The sequence below is a fragment of the Tachysurus vachellii genome, chromosome 23 (genome assembly GCF_030014155.1).
Source record: "Tachysurus vachellii isolate PV-2020 chromosome 23, HZAU_Pvac_v1, whole genome shotgun sequence".
Classification (NCBI taxonomy): Eukaryota; Metazoa; Chordata; class Actinopteri; order Siluriformes; family Bagridae; genus Tachysurus; species Tachysurus vachellii.
In genome coordinates this window covers 11,282,905-11,298,698 of record NC_083482.1, presented here as the reverse complement: position 1 = coordinate 11,298,698, position 15,794 = coordinate 11,282,905, and the positions used below count along the sequence as shown (strand labels likewise).

At 42.0% G+C, this 15,794-nt stretch overlaps 1 protein-coding gene across 1 annotated transcript in view; it reads left to right on the top strand.

The window, feature by feature from the left end:
* glceb (glucuronic acid epimerase b) overlaps nt 1-15,794 on the top strand; it is a 66,427-nt gene that overhangs the window by 38,201 nt on the left and 12,432 nt on the right. Inside the window, exons 2-3 of the mRNA XM_060859282.1 lie at nt 2,069-2,177; nt 11,448-11,956. Of these exons, the coding sequence (XP_060715265.1) occupies nt 11,461-11,956 (496 nt within the window). The 5' untranslated portion in view covers nt 2,069-2,177; nt 11,448-11,460. The remainder of the gene's footprint in view (nt 1-2,068; nt 2,178-11,447; nt 11,957-15,794) is intronic.

Genomic DNA, 15,794 nt, shown 5'->3' with positions numbered 1-15,794 from the left:
TTTCACGGCATCTTACTACACGTCTTACATCTTACTTACAACATCTGCACACTGCACACCACTTGAGCACTTCCTAACCTTTGAGCAGTGGCTTAACTTCACGTTAAATTCCCCGTCTCAGAACCGCAGCCCTGGGACTCGCCGTGCTGCCAGACAAAGGTGAACCGAGCTTAAGCTTTCGTGATCTACAGAAGACAGCTGGGCCGATCGTAAAGCCTGTTTAATGTCACGCTCCTCAAGTGCACTTCCCTCCATCTTCTCCATCCACTTCCACAGTACCACAGCTTGGATAAGTGCAGCCTGGAGGAACGTCTAAATAACCGTACTTACGTCAGTGGCTAGCTGTAATCTGAGTGATAAAACAGGAAGGAGAGAGAAGGCACTTTAAGTCCATCATCAGTGCAGGTCAAGGAGGCGTTTTTTTTTTTTTTCTCCAACACTTTGAAAGCGCTTCCTATTGTGGTGGCATTTCTGATCATTTCTGATTCATAGCTTCTGTAATTCAGCAATAAATTATCCATTTTAAAGCTTAAAAAAGATCAGTACAACCCAGCTATCAAGATATGATGCAGTCCGTCGTCTGTTTAGCGTACAGAAGTTAAATGTATTGTCTTTTAAAAAAAAGAAAAAAAGGTTTTAATCCATCTGTAGTGTTGCTGCTCTGTTTGTTTTATAGAATTTCATTTTTTTTTATTTTTTTTTTTTGGGTTTGGTTCGGACTCATTAGTCATACTGAGCCATCTGCTTGTCTGTGTGTGTAAACTTTTCTCACATATTTCATATCGTATAACACTCTTCTAATCGCCATGCCTTGTATCTGACACGTTCTTGTACATTTTCTAATACCTGATTTACCCCAAGTGCTTTGTCAAAAAGTCAATAAAGGCAATTTATTTATTAAAAAAAAACCCCACTTTCTGCTTGGTGATTTAGGGCAGTGTTTTCATAAAACAGCCCTCTCCTCCGGTGCAGGATGAAGGTTATATGGTGGAGATTAATTGCTGGCTGAAGCGGCTCAGCCGAGGCACGGCAGATTGTGATTGATGGATCATCAGCACATTAATGATCTGGCTGTTGGCGAGCCTGTAAATTCATCATAGGCACAATTACACATATGTATTTGTTTCTGCGCCAGAGATTACGAGCTATTTAAGGCCTTAGAGTCAATATGTCTGGAGTTAAAAGCGTACATCCAGGCCACTCGGGGTCTTCGGCATCAGAAAGAGAGCTTGTATTCAATTTGCATGCGGTTATTATGGCTGAATGATAAAATCTCATGAATATTTCCAAGCTCGTTAGGGGCATTTCTAAGCATTTATTTTGTTGGGAATCAACATAAAAGTACCTTTTTTTTTTTACATTTTCTATATTATATGAATACTCTTAATGACTCGCAAATAGCTTCTTCATTCATCTTTAATAAGCTCTTCATCCCAGGGAGGATCACACCGGGTCTGGAGTGACACATGGACACTTATACACACATTCTCATTCCTATACACAGTGATGCAAATGAGCATGTCCAGTCTAGCTACTGGTATATTTCTGGGAGTCAGGAGGAAACCAGAGAACCCAGAGGAAGCCCACATGGACACACAGCATGCGGTGGTTTACACTCTCAGTAACCTGAGCTCAGGATCAATCACAGGGTCGAGGCTGAACAAGCAGAATGTTGTGCGTTGTTCTTTTTATTTCAGTGCCCAAGTGAACAGACATATCAGATAAAAAGCTCACCATAAGAAATAGGGGTTTGTTTAAAGGCTTAAGGATGTCTGCTGTATTATAGGTGTGTAAAGTTGTATATGTAAAGTTGGGAAGGAAAGAAGAATAACTCTGCCATCCGAAAGAAGAGAAACTATCAGGATGTTTAACTTTATTTACTCAGCAAAACATAATGTAAAGCTATAATACGAGGTCTGTATGATACCTGTGACGTGTGAAAAGTTACGCATTCTTGTTGCATAATACACAGATAAAAGTCCTTGGGTGAATATTGAATGTATTCATGTTGTTGCTCTGCGGGTTTGATTTCTTTACACTGTGATAACCAGCGCTTGCTTCACTGCAGGGTGAAAGCAGGATGCACGCTCCAGCACTCATGGACTAACCGAGAAGCCTGAACCACAGGGCACTGGAGATGAGAGCTCACACACACGTTCTCTTGTGAATGGAGCAGGGTAAGAAGCCAGAACCACACACACACACACACACACACACACACAAATTCTATTCTATATGTATAGAACACCCCAAATACCACATGTGCACACACCAATTAATCTATTTTATTTGTATATTACACCACACGCGCACACACACACACACCTCATACACAAACACTTAATACACACACACCATACACACAAACACTTAATGCACACACACATCTCGTACACAAACATCTAATACACACAGACACCTAATACACATGAATGTACAACTCATACACACTTTATACACACATACCTACTAATACACAATACAAACATCTCACACACACCTTATACACAAACACTTAATACACACATGTCTCAAACAGACACACACATATACACACACACACTGCTCTCCAGTCTGTTCTCCAGCTGTGGAGTTTAGGTTTTGTGATCCAGCTTACAAAAAAAGATGGATGGCTTCTGCTTGCAGACTCAAGTCTCTATATCTCTTAATCTTTATAGACTCTGGTAGATTTCCCCAAAGAAAAAAAGAGGAAAAGCGATAGGATAGAAGAGCTAAAAGCACTGTTCATTAGTGCAGCTCGGCACTTTGTCAGGAGAGCCGTGTGTGTGTCTGTGCGCGTCTGTGTATGTCTGTGTGTGTGCATGTCTGTGTCTGTGCGCGTCTGTGTCTGTGCATGTCTGTGTCTGTGCATGTCTGTGAGTGTGCATGTCTGTGCGTGTTGGGGTGTGTCTATGCGCGTTTGTGTGTGCACGTCTGTGTGTATCTGTACGTGTGTGTTCAGTGCAGCTCGATCTGATTAAAGCATAATCCTTACACTCCCTGCAGCTCCAACATGTCATCCACAGGAAACTATTATAGATCGCCTCTCCATGCTCAAGTCTTCCTCTCCAGCTGTGTGTTTTACGTGGCTGTGAGTGGCTAAGAATCATCCTGGTGCTGGAATCCATTTCTTAGATCAAAAATAAACTTTGCAAATTGGGCACGTGGACGGAAACGACTCCACCGGGCAGTTTGTTTCTATCTTTTCTCCAATTGATGAGAAATGAGTTTAATCTCCCTCCTAGGCCGTAATATTCGAAGCTTTCCGCTAATAACAGCCCTAATCCCCTGACTACTGATGAATTGGATGAGGGGCATTAGCTTCAGAGTAATTTTCTCCGTCCTTCCGCTGCTTGAGGAGATACTTAACACTGTTTCACTGTGCATTACTAATTTGAATGATTTTGTATTTTTTATTCTTTTTTTTTTTGGTGGGACCTTGTGATTGTTTTCCTTTGCAAGTTTATGCTAATTTCCATGACAAAAGAGTCAGTTCTCTGCCAGCAAAATCAGTTTAGTTCCAGCATCAAAAAGAGCTTCTGCTCTGAAGCTGAGGAACTGGAGATGTTGGAGCTTCAGGGACCATTTTGTCACCATGGCAACAGCTCAAGCAACATGCCATCATTTCCACCGTCGAAAGACCAAACAGTAGAGAAAAGGAGGAAGTTTCTAGAAACGTACTGGAGGAAAACTTTTTATCGGCATTTATAAGAAGTTGAACAGTGACGACAATACGCTGTTGATGCTGATGTTCAAAACGCTCAGACATCCATGACATCCCGTGACCAAAGCATAATCACTTTTAAACAATCTTTTTCTATTCCATTGCTTAGCAGATAAAACCTATTGTTGAATTTATTGACCGTTGGATTTCATATTATTTTTATCTGCATTTTATTAAAGGACTGCGCATCTTGATGGTGTGCATTACGGTGACATGACCACATAATAGGCACTATGACATAAGCTCTTTTGTGGCTGATTGCTTTCACAATCACCTTTTAATTCTTTTTAATGTGGGTTAAGAAGAAAGTGCCGCTTTTGACGGTTCAGCGCTCAGCTGGCAGACACTTGACTCGTCTTATAAAAGTTTGCTCCCTGAAGCAGCACCAACAACATATAATGGAAAAAAGAGGTCATCTTGTAACCGTATGAATGGGCGCACAGACGCTTTTAAAAGTATTAAGTTCTGTTGTTTTATTGCAAAGCCATTTGTTGCGTGCTGTTTAGATATAATGAGCATAGTTACACCAGGCCTCAGGCTCAGCGTAGCTATAAGACAGGTTCTTGTAGAGATGTTTTTCTCCTTCATCTGGTGTGATGTCGTCTTTGTAAGATCCAGTTATTTTATCAGAACATTACAGACACATTGATCAGGCATGAGGCACACGCGAGTGGATAGTAAATGGTTTATCACTTCAGCACTGGTGTCAGTGAGGATCAGGTCTGCTGCTCGGTGTGCATTATGGGCTTTGGGAAATCCTTGAATTGTGTCTAAAGGTGTAAACCTGGTGCATGGTGAATGTTCTTCCTCACATAGCTTGCAGTAACATCTTTCTACCACTGAGGGCCAAATTCTAAATCCCTGTAGCTTTACATAGCTACATGTGCACTGTTCGGGTTACTATAACACTTTTGTGATCTTGACAGTTCCTTACAGATAGATGGCTTTCGTCAGACTCCCATTATGTATATATGTTTGTGTGTGTAATACACACACACACACATTACGTATTCTTTGTAATTTGTGAATTGTAACGCCTCATTTGCAGCATATCTGCTGTAGTACATCTGTTCCCTCTGGCTTTCTTATTTTGAGAGAAAGTAGTAGTCATTGCTCTCTGTGTGTGTGCTAAATTAAATGGGTCTGTTGATAAGGGAGTGCATCTTTACTGCATTTCTAATGAATATTGCTCTCCGTGACACACAGGCACTGAAAAGAGCATTATCTGTGTGTTGTCAGAGCGTATTATAGTCTGTTTTGTGGACAAACCCGGCAATAGCTTCGTGTTGGCAAAGGACTGCCAGTATTAAATTTGTCGCACTAATGAGTCTGGTAATGTCATTCTGGTTGCCAACAAACAGGAGATGGGAACGATTTTCTCAGATGATCTATTATAAACAAGGCTGCCGATACTCTCAAAATAGTAATGTGTTTGGCTTTTCTCCGTTTAGCTTGACACTCGTTGCCTCATCTGGCCTCTGCCTGGTTTGAGTGATAACAAGCCTCTGAGCTGCAGCAGAGGAGCTGATTTACTCGGCTCAATCCACTTCCTGAAGTGAGCAAGAGAAGTGAAAATGTCAGGGGTTTAGTTAGCGCTGACACACCTGAGCTCCAGCACTCTGACTGCATTTGGCTCCGAGGGCATACAGCACGGCTGGAGTGTGTTTTCATACTCTGCTGATCAGGCTGCCCTGGACTAAAAAAAAAAAAATGACCCGTAAAAAGCCTGCCAGGAGCAGCTTGTGACTGGTGTTCCATCCAGGCGTTTTTGACAAGTGGAATATTAGAATATGAATGCCTTTAAGCTCCAGTCAATTTATTCTCACGAGTAGACCGAAGCTTTCGTCGTAAGAATGTATTTTTCGGGTTTAGGGATCCAGTTTAATTGGAGAGCTATATTAGAAAAGCAGATGTATGTAATTAGGAACATGAGTCTGTCTGCTGCTGTCTTTGTCAACGACACTATTCCTACTCGTCGTGTGTGGCGGTGCCACATACGTAGTGTTTATTCTGTTTGAATTGAACCTGCACCCATATGCTCTTCAGTGTAGTATATTTAAGAATAGAATAGAACGGGGCATAGAAGCCTTTATTATCGCCACATATACATTACAGCACAGTTAAATTCTTTTCTTCACATACCCAGACTGAGGATTTTGGGGTCAGAGTGCAGGGGCAGCTATGATACTGCACCCCTGGAGCAGGAAGAGTTGAGGGCCTTGCTCAATGGCCCAACAGTGGCAGTGGCAGCTTGGCTGTGCTGGGCCTTGAACCCAGATCCTCCGATCAACAACCCAGAGGCTTAACCAGTTGAACCACCACTGCCCCAAAAGCAAGTAAAATACAGCACTTGCACTCTGGAGAGGAACAAAATAACTAATTGCGAACTCTAGTGTGGCTCGTTTGCACTGAACACAAGATTTGAACCAAACATCACCTGTATTTTGGGTTGTGGAGCACTTTTGTAATTGTCTGGTAATTTATTTCTCTGTGATCTCTGTGCTCAGATTCATTTGTTAATCGTTTCTCAGTTTTTGTATTTCTCCTGATTTAATTAAATGTTTTTTTTTTTTTTTAAACAAAGATGTTTTCAGCCCCATCTGCCCCTCCAGACAAAATTATAATTTTTTTCCACCCTTTGTTTTGTTTAATTACACGTCGCGTGAAAATGAAGCCAGGATTTTAATAGCTTGAACACTTTATTATCCTGATGAAGATTTGAAAGACTAAACTATAAACTGTCCGTCTGTAATAAAATGTATTGGTTTACTTTAAGAGGTAAAACAAACTCACAAAAAGCAAACTAGACCCAGCAGATCACAGCCCACCAAATACAAGCAACTTGGTGCACTTGAAAAATGTGGAACTCATAGAGGCAAGAAAAACTGCTAAATGTTAACTTTTGGAGACAAATTAGTATGAAAATAACCATAAAATGGATGGGAATTAGCAGGGTAGCTGGGTTGTTGTGAAACGATTGCGTTAGATTTATAATGGACGTCCTAGAAAGCTATGCATTGTGTAAAATACGTGCCTCTGGTTAATTAGGCTGAAGCTGCAGCAGTGCCATCAGTGTCATAAATGGGCTTTTAAAATGTGAACACAATAAAGCTAAAAGCAGGAGCAGTAACCGCTCTATATTCATACTAATCTTAGCTTAATTTTGCCGTTTGCTGTAAGTGCTGTGCCCCAGATATGTGAATCATAAATCTCCATGATATTTTTTGACTTTCTCAAGTAACATTCCCAATCTTTCTCTCAGATTTTTATGCTGTTGTTGTTGTTATTATTATAGCTGACATTCCCACACAATATACGGTATATAAGTTAAGGATATAATTTGGTTCTTATGTTGCTAAATGATTAAGTGGCACAAGCTGAAGGCTGTTAAGAAATGGCCGTCTGAACCGTCCCACAGGTAAGCGATGAAGTCTTGTTCATCGCTATTTGCATTGCTCCTCAGAGTCAAAGACGTTGGCTATTAATCCTTACATACGGTGGCATCCGTGAAAATCCATCTTGCTCGCAATCAGTCGATTTTCAGGCCCAGTGCAACAATAGCTGTGGCCCTTTGCAGGAATGAGAGGAGCTGTTATACTGTTAACATACCAGTAAGGGTTTGGAAAAGTAAAAACTATCAGAACTACATGCTAACTCAGCACTCTAGGACATGTCCTCTAGACAAAGAGCTGTGTCCTGATAGGAGAGATCGCCATGCAGGCTGCAAATAATTGTATCACAAAACTAGACATATTTTCTCCTGGGTCCTGGAAGGGATTTTTTTTTAATGCCAGTTTCTAGTTAAAGTCCAGTTTCTAAGACTATCTTGGTCTTGGCAACATGTTTCACCTCTTGTTTACCCTGTGGTATTAGGATTCAGCATAGCTTGATATAGTTTCTTCTTGGTAAGCATTGTAACACCCTTAATCTTTTGAAGGAATGTTTGCATCAGTAATAAGTAATCAGCCTCCACTCTTATGTGAGCCCATGCTGTATTATAAAGTTTTTTAATTATAGAGTCCTTATCTAGATCTTTTATTCCTTTGAGAAAAATTGGATTGGATTGCCGTAGAGCTCTTGTTTTACATGATTGGGTCTTGAAAACAATGGAGCTGTCAGTACAAGCTCCAGTATTCATTATCCTGCATTCATAGCTGTAGCCTCGAGCCCTCTTTGCATTATTTCTGGGTGCAAAGAGAGCACGCTGCTGGTTTAAGTGGATGGGACAAGCGTGGAGTCTCTGGTGTAAATCTGTGGGGCCGGTGGTGCCATCCACACTGAAAGCTAAGCATTCACTTCTCCAACTTCCTGTGTGCCAGCTTCATACTGCCCCCCGCTTTACTGACAGCCATTATCAGCCCACAATACCTCCCAGTGTTCCCAGAGCCCAGGGTGCCAGAATAAGAGCACAGCTGGGGGTGGCTGAGCCGCGGCAGGGTACGGACTGGTTGTTTATAGCCTTGTGGAAATGTTAGACTTGGACTGAAATTAGTAAAGAGGGTTTGAGGAAGGTGATGGACCGCTGGCTATGCGAGTCTCACTGGATTCCGAGACGAAGGAGAGGGGCTGGAATCAGACAGATGAGGTTGAAGAGGGGAACGGCGACTGCCTCAGAGAGCGCATAATGAACGATTCAGGTGCATTCAAGTCTCAAATGGAGTTCTTCTACTTCATATTTGAAGATGTGCATGATGATGATATTTAGTTTTGCTGAGACTTGGCAATATTCTTCCAGCATAACATTAGTGCCACATTAACATAAATAGAAATGTTTAATCACTTAATTTTTGGTGCATGTTATGGAAGTTATTAGATGATGGTCTTTTCTGATCACTGAATATAATGGTCCGGTGTTCTCAGAGACCTGACAGTATCGACATGTAGGTATAGGTGTGTAATTTATAGCTTCAGCTTTAAATGGCCCCTGGAGTGTCCGGTACGTCTTTAATCGTGTGACCCTTAAAGAGTTCACATTTAAATTGTTGTCATTTAATTCACTGTTTCTGTTTTCCTGTATCCTGCACCAGTTCTTGACAAGAAGACTAGCTTCTAAACATCGTTACACAACAAGCTTTTTGTCAGTTGTTTTAAAAAAGAAAATGACAACATTTGCTTGCAACAGTTGGGGAGATGTAAAGGGTGTACCATCTTATATTTGTATATATTACAGGAAAAATGCCAGATGGCTTCTTCTTGTGAAGGTAGGTTCTTTTTGACAGTGACAAAGTACCCGTCTCTCTAGTAATGCCTTGCAAGACTTTTTTAATTACATGATCATATTATCATATAGCTTAGCTCTATTTCAAATATGACTAAATTGCTGCACTATAAAGGTTTCTATATTAGGAATCTGTTTCCACTCTAGAGATATTGACCCTTTTTATTTTTATTTATTTTTTTATCTTTTTATGGAATTTTCTATGGCTTTATAGTTTGCTCTCTACAGTGCAACTTGTTCGAATAGGGGATTACATCTAAGTAACAGTGCTGTACTGTAGCGTCTGATCTTAGGATTATACAGGGCTCAGCCATACCTCTGGCGTATTAGCAGGGCTAAATGCAAATGATTCCCTTCTCCAGGCGCATCTGCGTCCGCACGGCCGAGCCCATGTCATCCGCAGGGCCGCCTGATCACGACCTGGCCTGCCATCACACCGCTGCTCTATGACTTGCGGTGGCTCCCCCCTACCATTTGCAAAAGTGGTGGAGTCTGAACTCTGTCTCTTTTCCAGAGGAAGCTGTGAAAAGATCAAATTATTTATAGTTCTTCAGAAAGAAGACGAGCTGCTTATCTTTTGCTTTTGCTCTGCTGCCTCTTTGCAGCCTCAGCAGCGGTTAGAGAGAGAGCAGAGAATGTGAGTGGAAATGAGTGTGAAGGATCACTCTGTCTGCACTGATCTTTCATTTTCCCCATATGCAATGCCTTTTTGCCAAATATAAGGGATCCTTTTTTATGAGGCAATCTTTTATGGTTTTTAAGCTCTGACAGGCTGCTGGTTAGAACACAGACCTGTTCAGAACATGGTCTGAAACAGCATACGACTCCCTTGTAAATATCTAAAAGGTTCTGTGCTGTGCAACAACACCAAACCTGACCATACTTCTTCTTGTTCTAAGCCTTCCAGGTCAATCAGTTTAATTTAGTGTGTACAGAGCACATTGTTTGGCTAGATGGATCGAGCCGGTTTTGTGATTGATGCTAGTTCCTTGGCTCCTCACCTTAGGCTTGATTTAGCCCACACACAGGTGCAGTGTCATAACGATTTTCACGGTCATGCCTTTGTTGCCGGTGTCTGCTCTGCCGGAGCAGGCTCAGTAATTAGCAGTGGTGGGAGTTCAGCCTATTGATTTTTATTCCTGGCCAGGCAAATGAAATGCCATGGAGATGATGGGCGGGAAAATACGCCTCTGCTGATTGGCATTGTTTGCCGCTTCGTTCGAATAACAGGCCATGCTCGAATCAGAACTGCAGAGCTGCAGTCTGTCAGCACGAAAAAGCCGATGAACAACAGCTGGAATTGCATCTGCTGTGCTGTTTGTCTTGCCATTTAGACTCGTTTCTCAGTGACGCGTGTTAGAGCTGCAGGACACCCTTAGGTGACTTTGACCTGGTGAATATGCAGGTCCTATAATTTGGTCTCTCGGTAGACACCGTTAGTGTCTGATGCTGCAGTCTGTTTTGGTGCAACAGATTGCTCTTTCTCAAAGACATTTTAGCAAACAGAATAATAACTCCCCGATGCTGGCGGCTGCTCTACACTCAGACAAGGTAAACTGCTCAGTATGCTGTCGCGAGCTCGGGGCTCTGGAGGCATATGCTAAGATGGTGGGCAGATATCGAATTTTTTTTCCTCTCAGGGCTCATTCATTGAGTATTTATGCGGCGAAGACTGATATCGATTAGACCTTTTTAAACTATGCTTAATATGATGTAGATATGCATCTGGTTGTCTGTCTACATTTTTTATTTGAATATGTGGATGTTGGACTTCAAGCCTATTCCTAAAGAGCATGCTTTTTTTATTATTATTTTTAGGATAATAAAGATTTTACATTATGTATTTGAAATAACTACAATATCTACACATCAAAAGTGGCACTGCCATGCCAGCTTTCAGAGTTCTGTCTATTTTGGTGTTTTTCAGATCAGCAAAGCAAAGATGTAGTCTATGTTTGCCCAGTAAATATTAAGCAAGCAGTGCCAGTCAGCAGAGGAGGCTTTTCCCTCCCTTTATCTCTGTGGAATTTCATTTGCCTGGGCAGAAATAAAAATCAATACAATGAACTAAAAATACAACTTTGCCTTGTAAACCTTCTAATGGGGATGTTTTATTTAGTTTAAAAGCATTAATATTATGTGAATGTGAAAAGCGAAACTAATTTTATCAACCCTGATTGAAACACTTGGCTTTAAATCCTTGTTTAAATGGCTGACAAGACGTTAAAGGTTTCAGAACAGATTTCTGAAAGAATTCAGGCACTAAAGTTCACTATGATTCCAGATTTTATAATTATTCACCTAATAAACATCTATAGAAACGTATTATCCCAGTGTTCCCATAGTCAAATGCGCAGTGCAAATCAATATTCTGTATAAATAAAATTTTTCAAATTACATGTACTCATTATGAATCTTTGCAGGTTAAGAGAAGGATGATAAATCTATCACATGCTCATTCATGGATTTTAGCTGATATTTAATATGTTTATTTTTGTTTTTTAGGTGAGGAGTGAGAATGCGTTTTCTGGCCTCCCGGGTCCACTACAAGACCCTGATAGTGATTTGTGCCCTGCTTACTCTCGTCACCGTGGTGCTGTGGAACAGGTGTACCAATGAGAAGGTGTTTCATACCCTGCCCCGTGCCCCTTTAGCTCCACCCAGCCCTGGGGTGGCCGGACTTCAACACGAGGCCCAGCCACCTGAGGCTCCGCCAGTTGTTGGAGGTGGAGTCCGATACGAGGAGATCGACTGCCTCGTCAACGATGAAGTCACTATTAAAGGGAGGCGCGAGGGCTCCGAGGTCTACATGCCCTTCAGCTGGATGGAGAAATACTTTGAGGTGTACGGCAAAGTGGTTCAATATGACGGCTATGACCGCTTCGAGTTCTCACACAGCTATTCCAAAGTGTACGCACAGAGAGAGACTTACCGTCCCAATGGAGTCTTCATGTCCTTCGAAGGGTACAACGTGGAAGTCCGTGACCGAGTGAAGTGCATTAGTGGCGTGGAAGGTGGGTTCTTGTGTTAATTTCTTTTTCAAGAAAAGAAATAATCTATAAAATAATATTTTCTTAGCACTGTTCTCTGTGCAGTTTGTGCGTCATGCATGTAGAAGTAAGTAGTTTGATCCGAAACGTGCAGAATACGACGTAACCACATGGCTACATATATTGTTTCATATCATTGATTCATCTTCTGTATCTGGCTTGGTTAAGGTAGCTTTATTTTTAACGTATAACTTTATATTTTCGGGGGCATGGTGGCTTAGTGGTTAGCACATTCGCCTCACACCTCCAGGGTTGGGGGTTCGATTCCCGCCTCCGCCTTGTGTGTGTGGAGTTTGCATGTTCTCCCCGTGCCTCAGGGGTTTCCTCCGGGTACTCCGGTTTCCTCCCCCAGTCCAAAAACATGCATGGTAGGTTGATTGGCATCTCTGGAAAATTGCGTGAGTGAATGAGTGTGTGTGTGTGCCCTGCGATGGGTTGGCACTCCGTCCAGGGTGTATCCTGCCTTGATGCCCGATGACGCCTGAGATAGGCACAGGCTCCCCGTGACCCGAGGTAGTTCGGATAAGCGGTAGAAGATGAATGAATGAACTTTATATTTTGGATATAAAACAAACTAAGGTCATTAAGTCCAAGTCCACATCTAAGTCCAAGTCTTAGACGTGGATACTAACTGCAGGTGCAGAGATGATTAGGCAGGATTTGTCTGAATTCCTATAGGGATAAAAACACTCTCCTACACACCTCTACTACAAAAGTAATGAATAATTGGTGTTTTTCCCATATCTGCATTTACCGTGCCAGAAGTTCTCACCTTTCATGGTTAAGTGGGCGTTTCTATTCTTAGTTCAAGCTTTTGTAGCTTGTACTGCCTCCAATCACAAAGATGTTCCACCGGAGATTTCTGTCTTGTCTTATTTTAGTACAAACTTGGCTGGAGGGTTAATATAACACTCAGGTTTGATAACATATGAAGATTTTGAATATTTTATACTATATTCTCTGACAGCGTACAAAGTCAGAACAAGACCATTGTGTGGGTGAAGGACTGAAATCCTGATGGGGGAAACAAAGAAACTATCAAATTGAAGGTTTGTGACCTGAAATATAGAGATGCTTGCTGGCTAAAAGTATTAGTTTCCTCTTACAAGGCTCAAGAGTAAGTGCAACGAATGCCATGAAAGGCATCTAGCCATTGCAAGAGCAGCATGGTTTAATCAAGTTAAACACTGTTTATATATTTGTGTTTTAATTCTAGTTTGTGTGGAAAATGATTTGGTAAGTTACGTTCTTGGAAGCACCATCCTGGATTTATTTTCCTCCGTTTAGTTTAGTATCTTCTCTGCATGTTAGTTTCTAGTGAATGAGATGATACTCCCTTCTCTCCCAGACGTTGTTGTGTCGGATGTGTCACATAATTCTGGTGTGTAGGTGAGAAACGTAGAGATCGAGGGATAAAGAGGAAAGCCGGCCTGAGGTTGCTGGTGGGCTATAAATAGTCATTTAGCCCTAGAGCTTTGGTAAGAGTTTTCCGGGAAGGCAGGCTTAAGTAAATCCACCCCTAGCCTCTCATGAGTAATGGACCATCAATGGACTCACATTAAGCAAATTAAACTGAGATTGATCCAACTAGATTACAAGAGTTGATTGTGGTGACCCCAAACTTAATGGAGAACCTTTTTGTGCTTGTACGAACATGCATCTTGCATTTCGCTGCGGTGAGCCGGGTCGGGGAAGAGGAAGAGCGGCTGCTCGAGCGGTCTGCTTTGCTGCTTCGGTCGTGTCCTTTGGCATGGCTATCACTCTGTCCAAGAAACACATTTTTCTCCTTGGCATCGTCTGTGGTGTAATCAGACATCTCAGTCACAGTGCTCCATCACTGTCAATGAGCTCTGAGAGTGAAGTTCCCCTTGTAATTTATCTCCTGCCTACTGTTAAGATCTCGCTCTCTCTCACTCTCACTCGCTCTCTCTCACTCTCTCTCTATCTCTCTCACTCTCTCTATCTCTTTCTCTCTCACTCTCGCTCTCTCTCACTCTCACTCTCACTCCCTCACTCTCTCTCTCTCGCTCTCTCTCACTCTCTCTCTCTCTCTCTCTCTCTCTCTCTCTCGCTCTTTCTCTCTCACTCGCTCTCGCTCTCGCTCTCTCTCTCTCTCTCTTTCTTTCTCTCTTTCTCAATGAATGATTTGAGCGCTTTTATGTTGAAATGGTGTTATGCAAATGTTATGTTTTATTGATGATGATGAGCTAATTTTTAATACCCTTTTACATTAAAAACATTTTTTAAGAAAAAGTGCTGCTAGTTTTTAACATTGTATTGTAATTTATTGCTTATTTAATAAAGGCTGAGATAAAAAAAAATCTCTTTCTCTCACTCTCTCTTTCTCTCTCTCTCTCTCTCTCTCTCTCTCTCTCTCTCTCTCTCTCTCTCTCTCTCTCTCTCGCTTTCTCACTCTCTCTCTTTCTCACTCTCTCTTTCTCTCTCTCTCTTTCTCTCTCTCTTTCTCACTCTCTCTTTCTCTCTCTCTCTTTCTCTCTCTCTCTCTCTCTTTCTCACTCTCTCTTTCTCTCTCTCTCTCTCTCTCGCTTTCTCTCGCTTTCTCTCTCTCTCTCTCTCTCTCTCTCTCTCTCTCTCGCTTTCTCTCTCGCTTTCTCTCTCTCTCTCTTTCTCTCTCTCTCTCTCTCCCTCTCTCTCTCTCTCTCTCCCCATGCACTTGCGTTTGTGTGCATACACACCGGCTGCTTTTTTACACAGGTACAGGGCTGTTGCCATATAAGAGGTGGAGCAGCTCTGTTCGGGCTCCTGCTTTGTCCTTCACTCTGGCACATTCGCCTCCCACTCTTTCCTTGTACAGTTTGCAGGAGCTCCAGTCTCAGTACACAACCCACATGCACCTACAGATTAAAGCAGAAAAGGCTAACCTAAAGGCAGAGTACAATTCAGACCGTTTCCCGACCGTTTCTTCCCATTTCAGTACTTTAAGGCCAGCACACAGACTAACAGCTGTAATGTTTACAGGTTTTCAGAAGCCTGTTTTACTGTGGAAGAGCTGTTGGCACAGTAATTACTTGAGAGGTACTCAAAATGATTTCTCTTTCTGTTTATGTTGCCGTTAATCCATAAGCTAACTAATCCATTATCCTTTAATGCTGGCATCTTTCTACACCGTACGCTATTCCTCTGAAATATTGTCATTTAGCGGCATCATATTCAAGTTCGCGGTTGTAGCTACAAGCTAATCACGCTTTATTGCCAGGGAAAGAAAGAAATAATGATCAGGCAGAAATACTCTCAGGTTTCCATCCCGTTATTCTAACTCAAAGTAGTATTTTGAGAGGAGTTAAGAAAAATTCTACTTTTCTGCTTATGACACACTTGACACCTCTATTTAATGAAACCTATATTTCACTGTAAAATTTCATTTTTAATTTCATCTAGACCTGTAATTGATGTATAAATAGGTATTTCTCCAACATTTGTCTGAATGCCATGAATGTAAACTCTACGAATAGATTTAATTAATTATATTTAAATGTATATACTGTAAGGGGGCACGGTGGCTTAGTGGTTAGCACGTTCGCCTCACACCTCCAGGGTCGGGGGTTCGATTCCCGCCTCCACCTTGTGTGTGTGTGGAGTTTGCATGTTCTCCCCGTGCCTCGGGGGTTTCCTCCGGGTACTCCGGTTTCCTCCCCCGGTCCAAAGACATGCATGGTAGGTTGATTGGCATCTCTGGAAAAATTGTCCCTAGTGTGTGATTGCGTGAGTGAATGAGTGTGTGTGTGTGCCCTGCGATGGGTTGGCACTCCGTCCAGGGTGTATCCTGCCTTGATGCCCAATG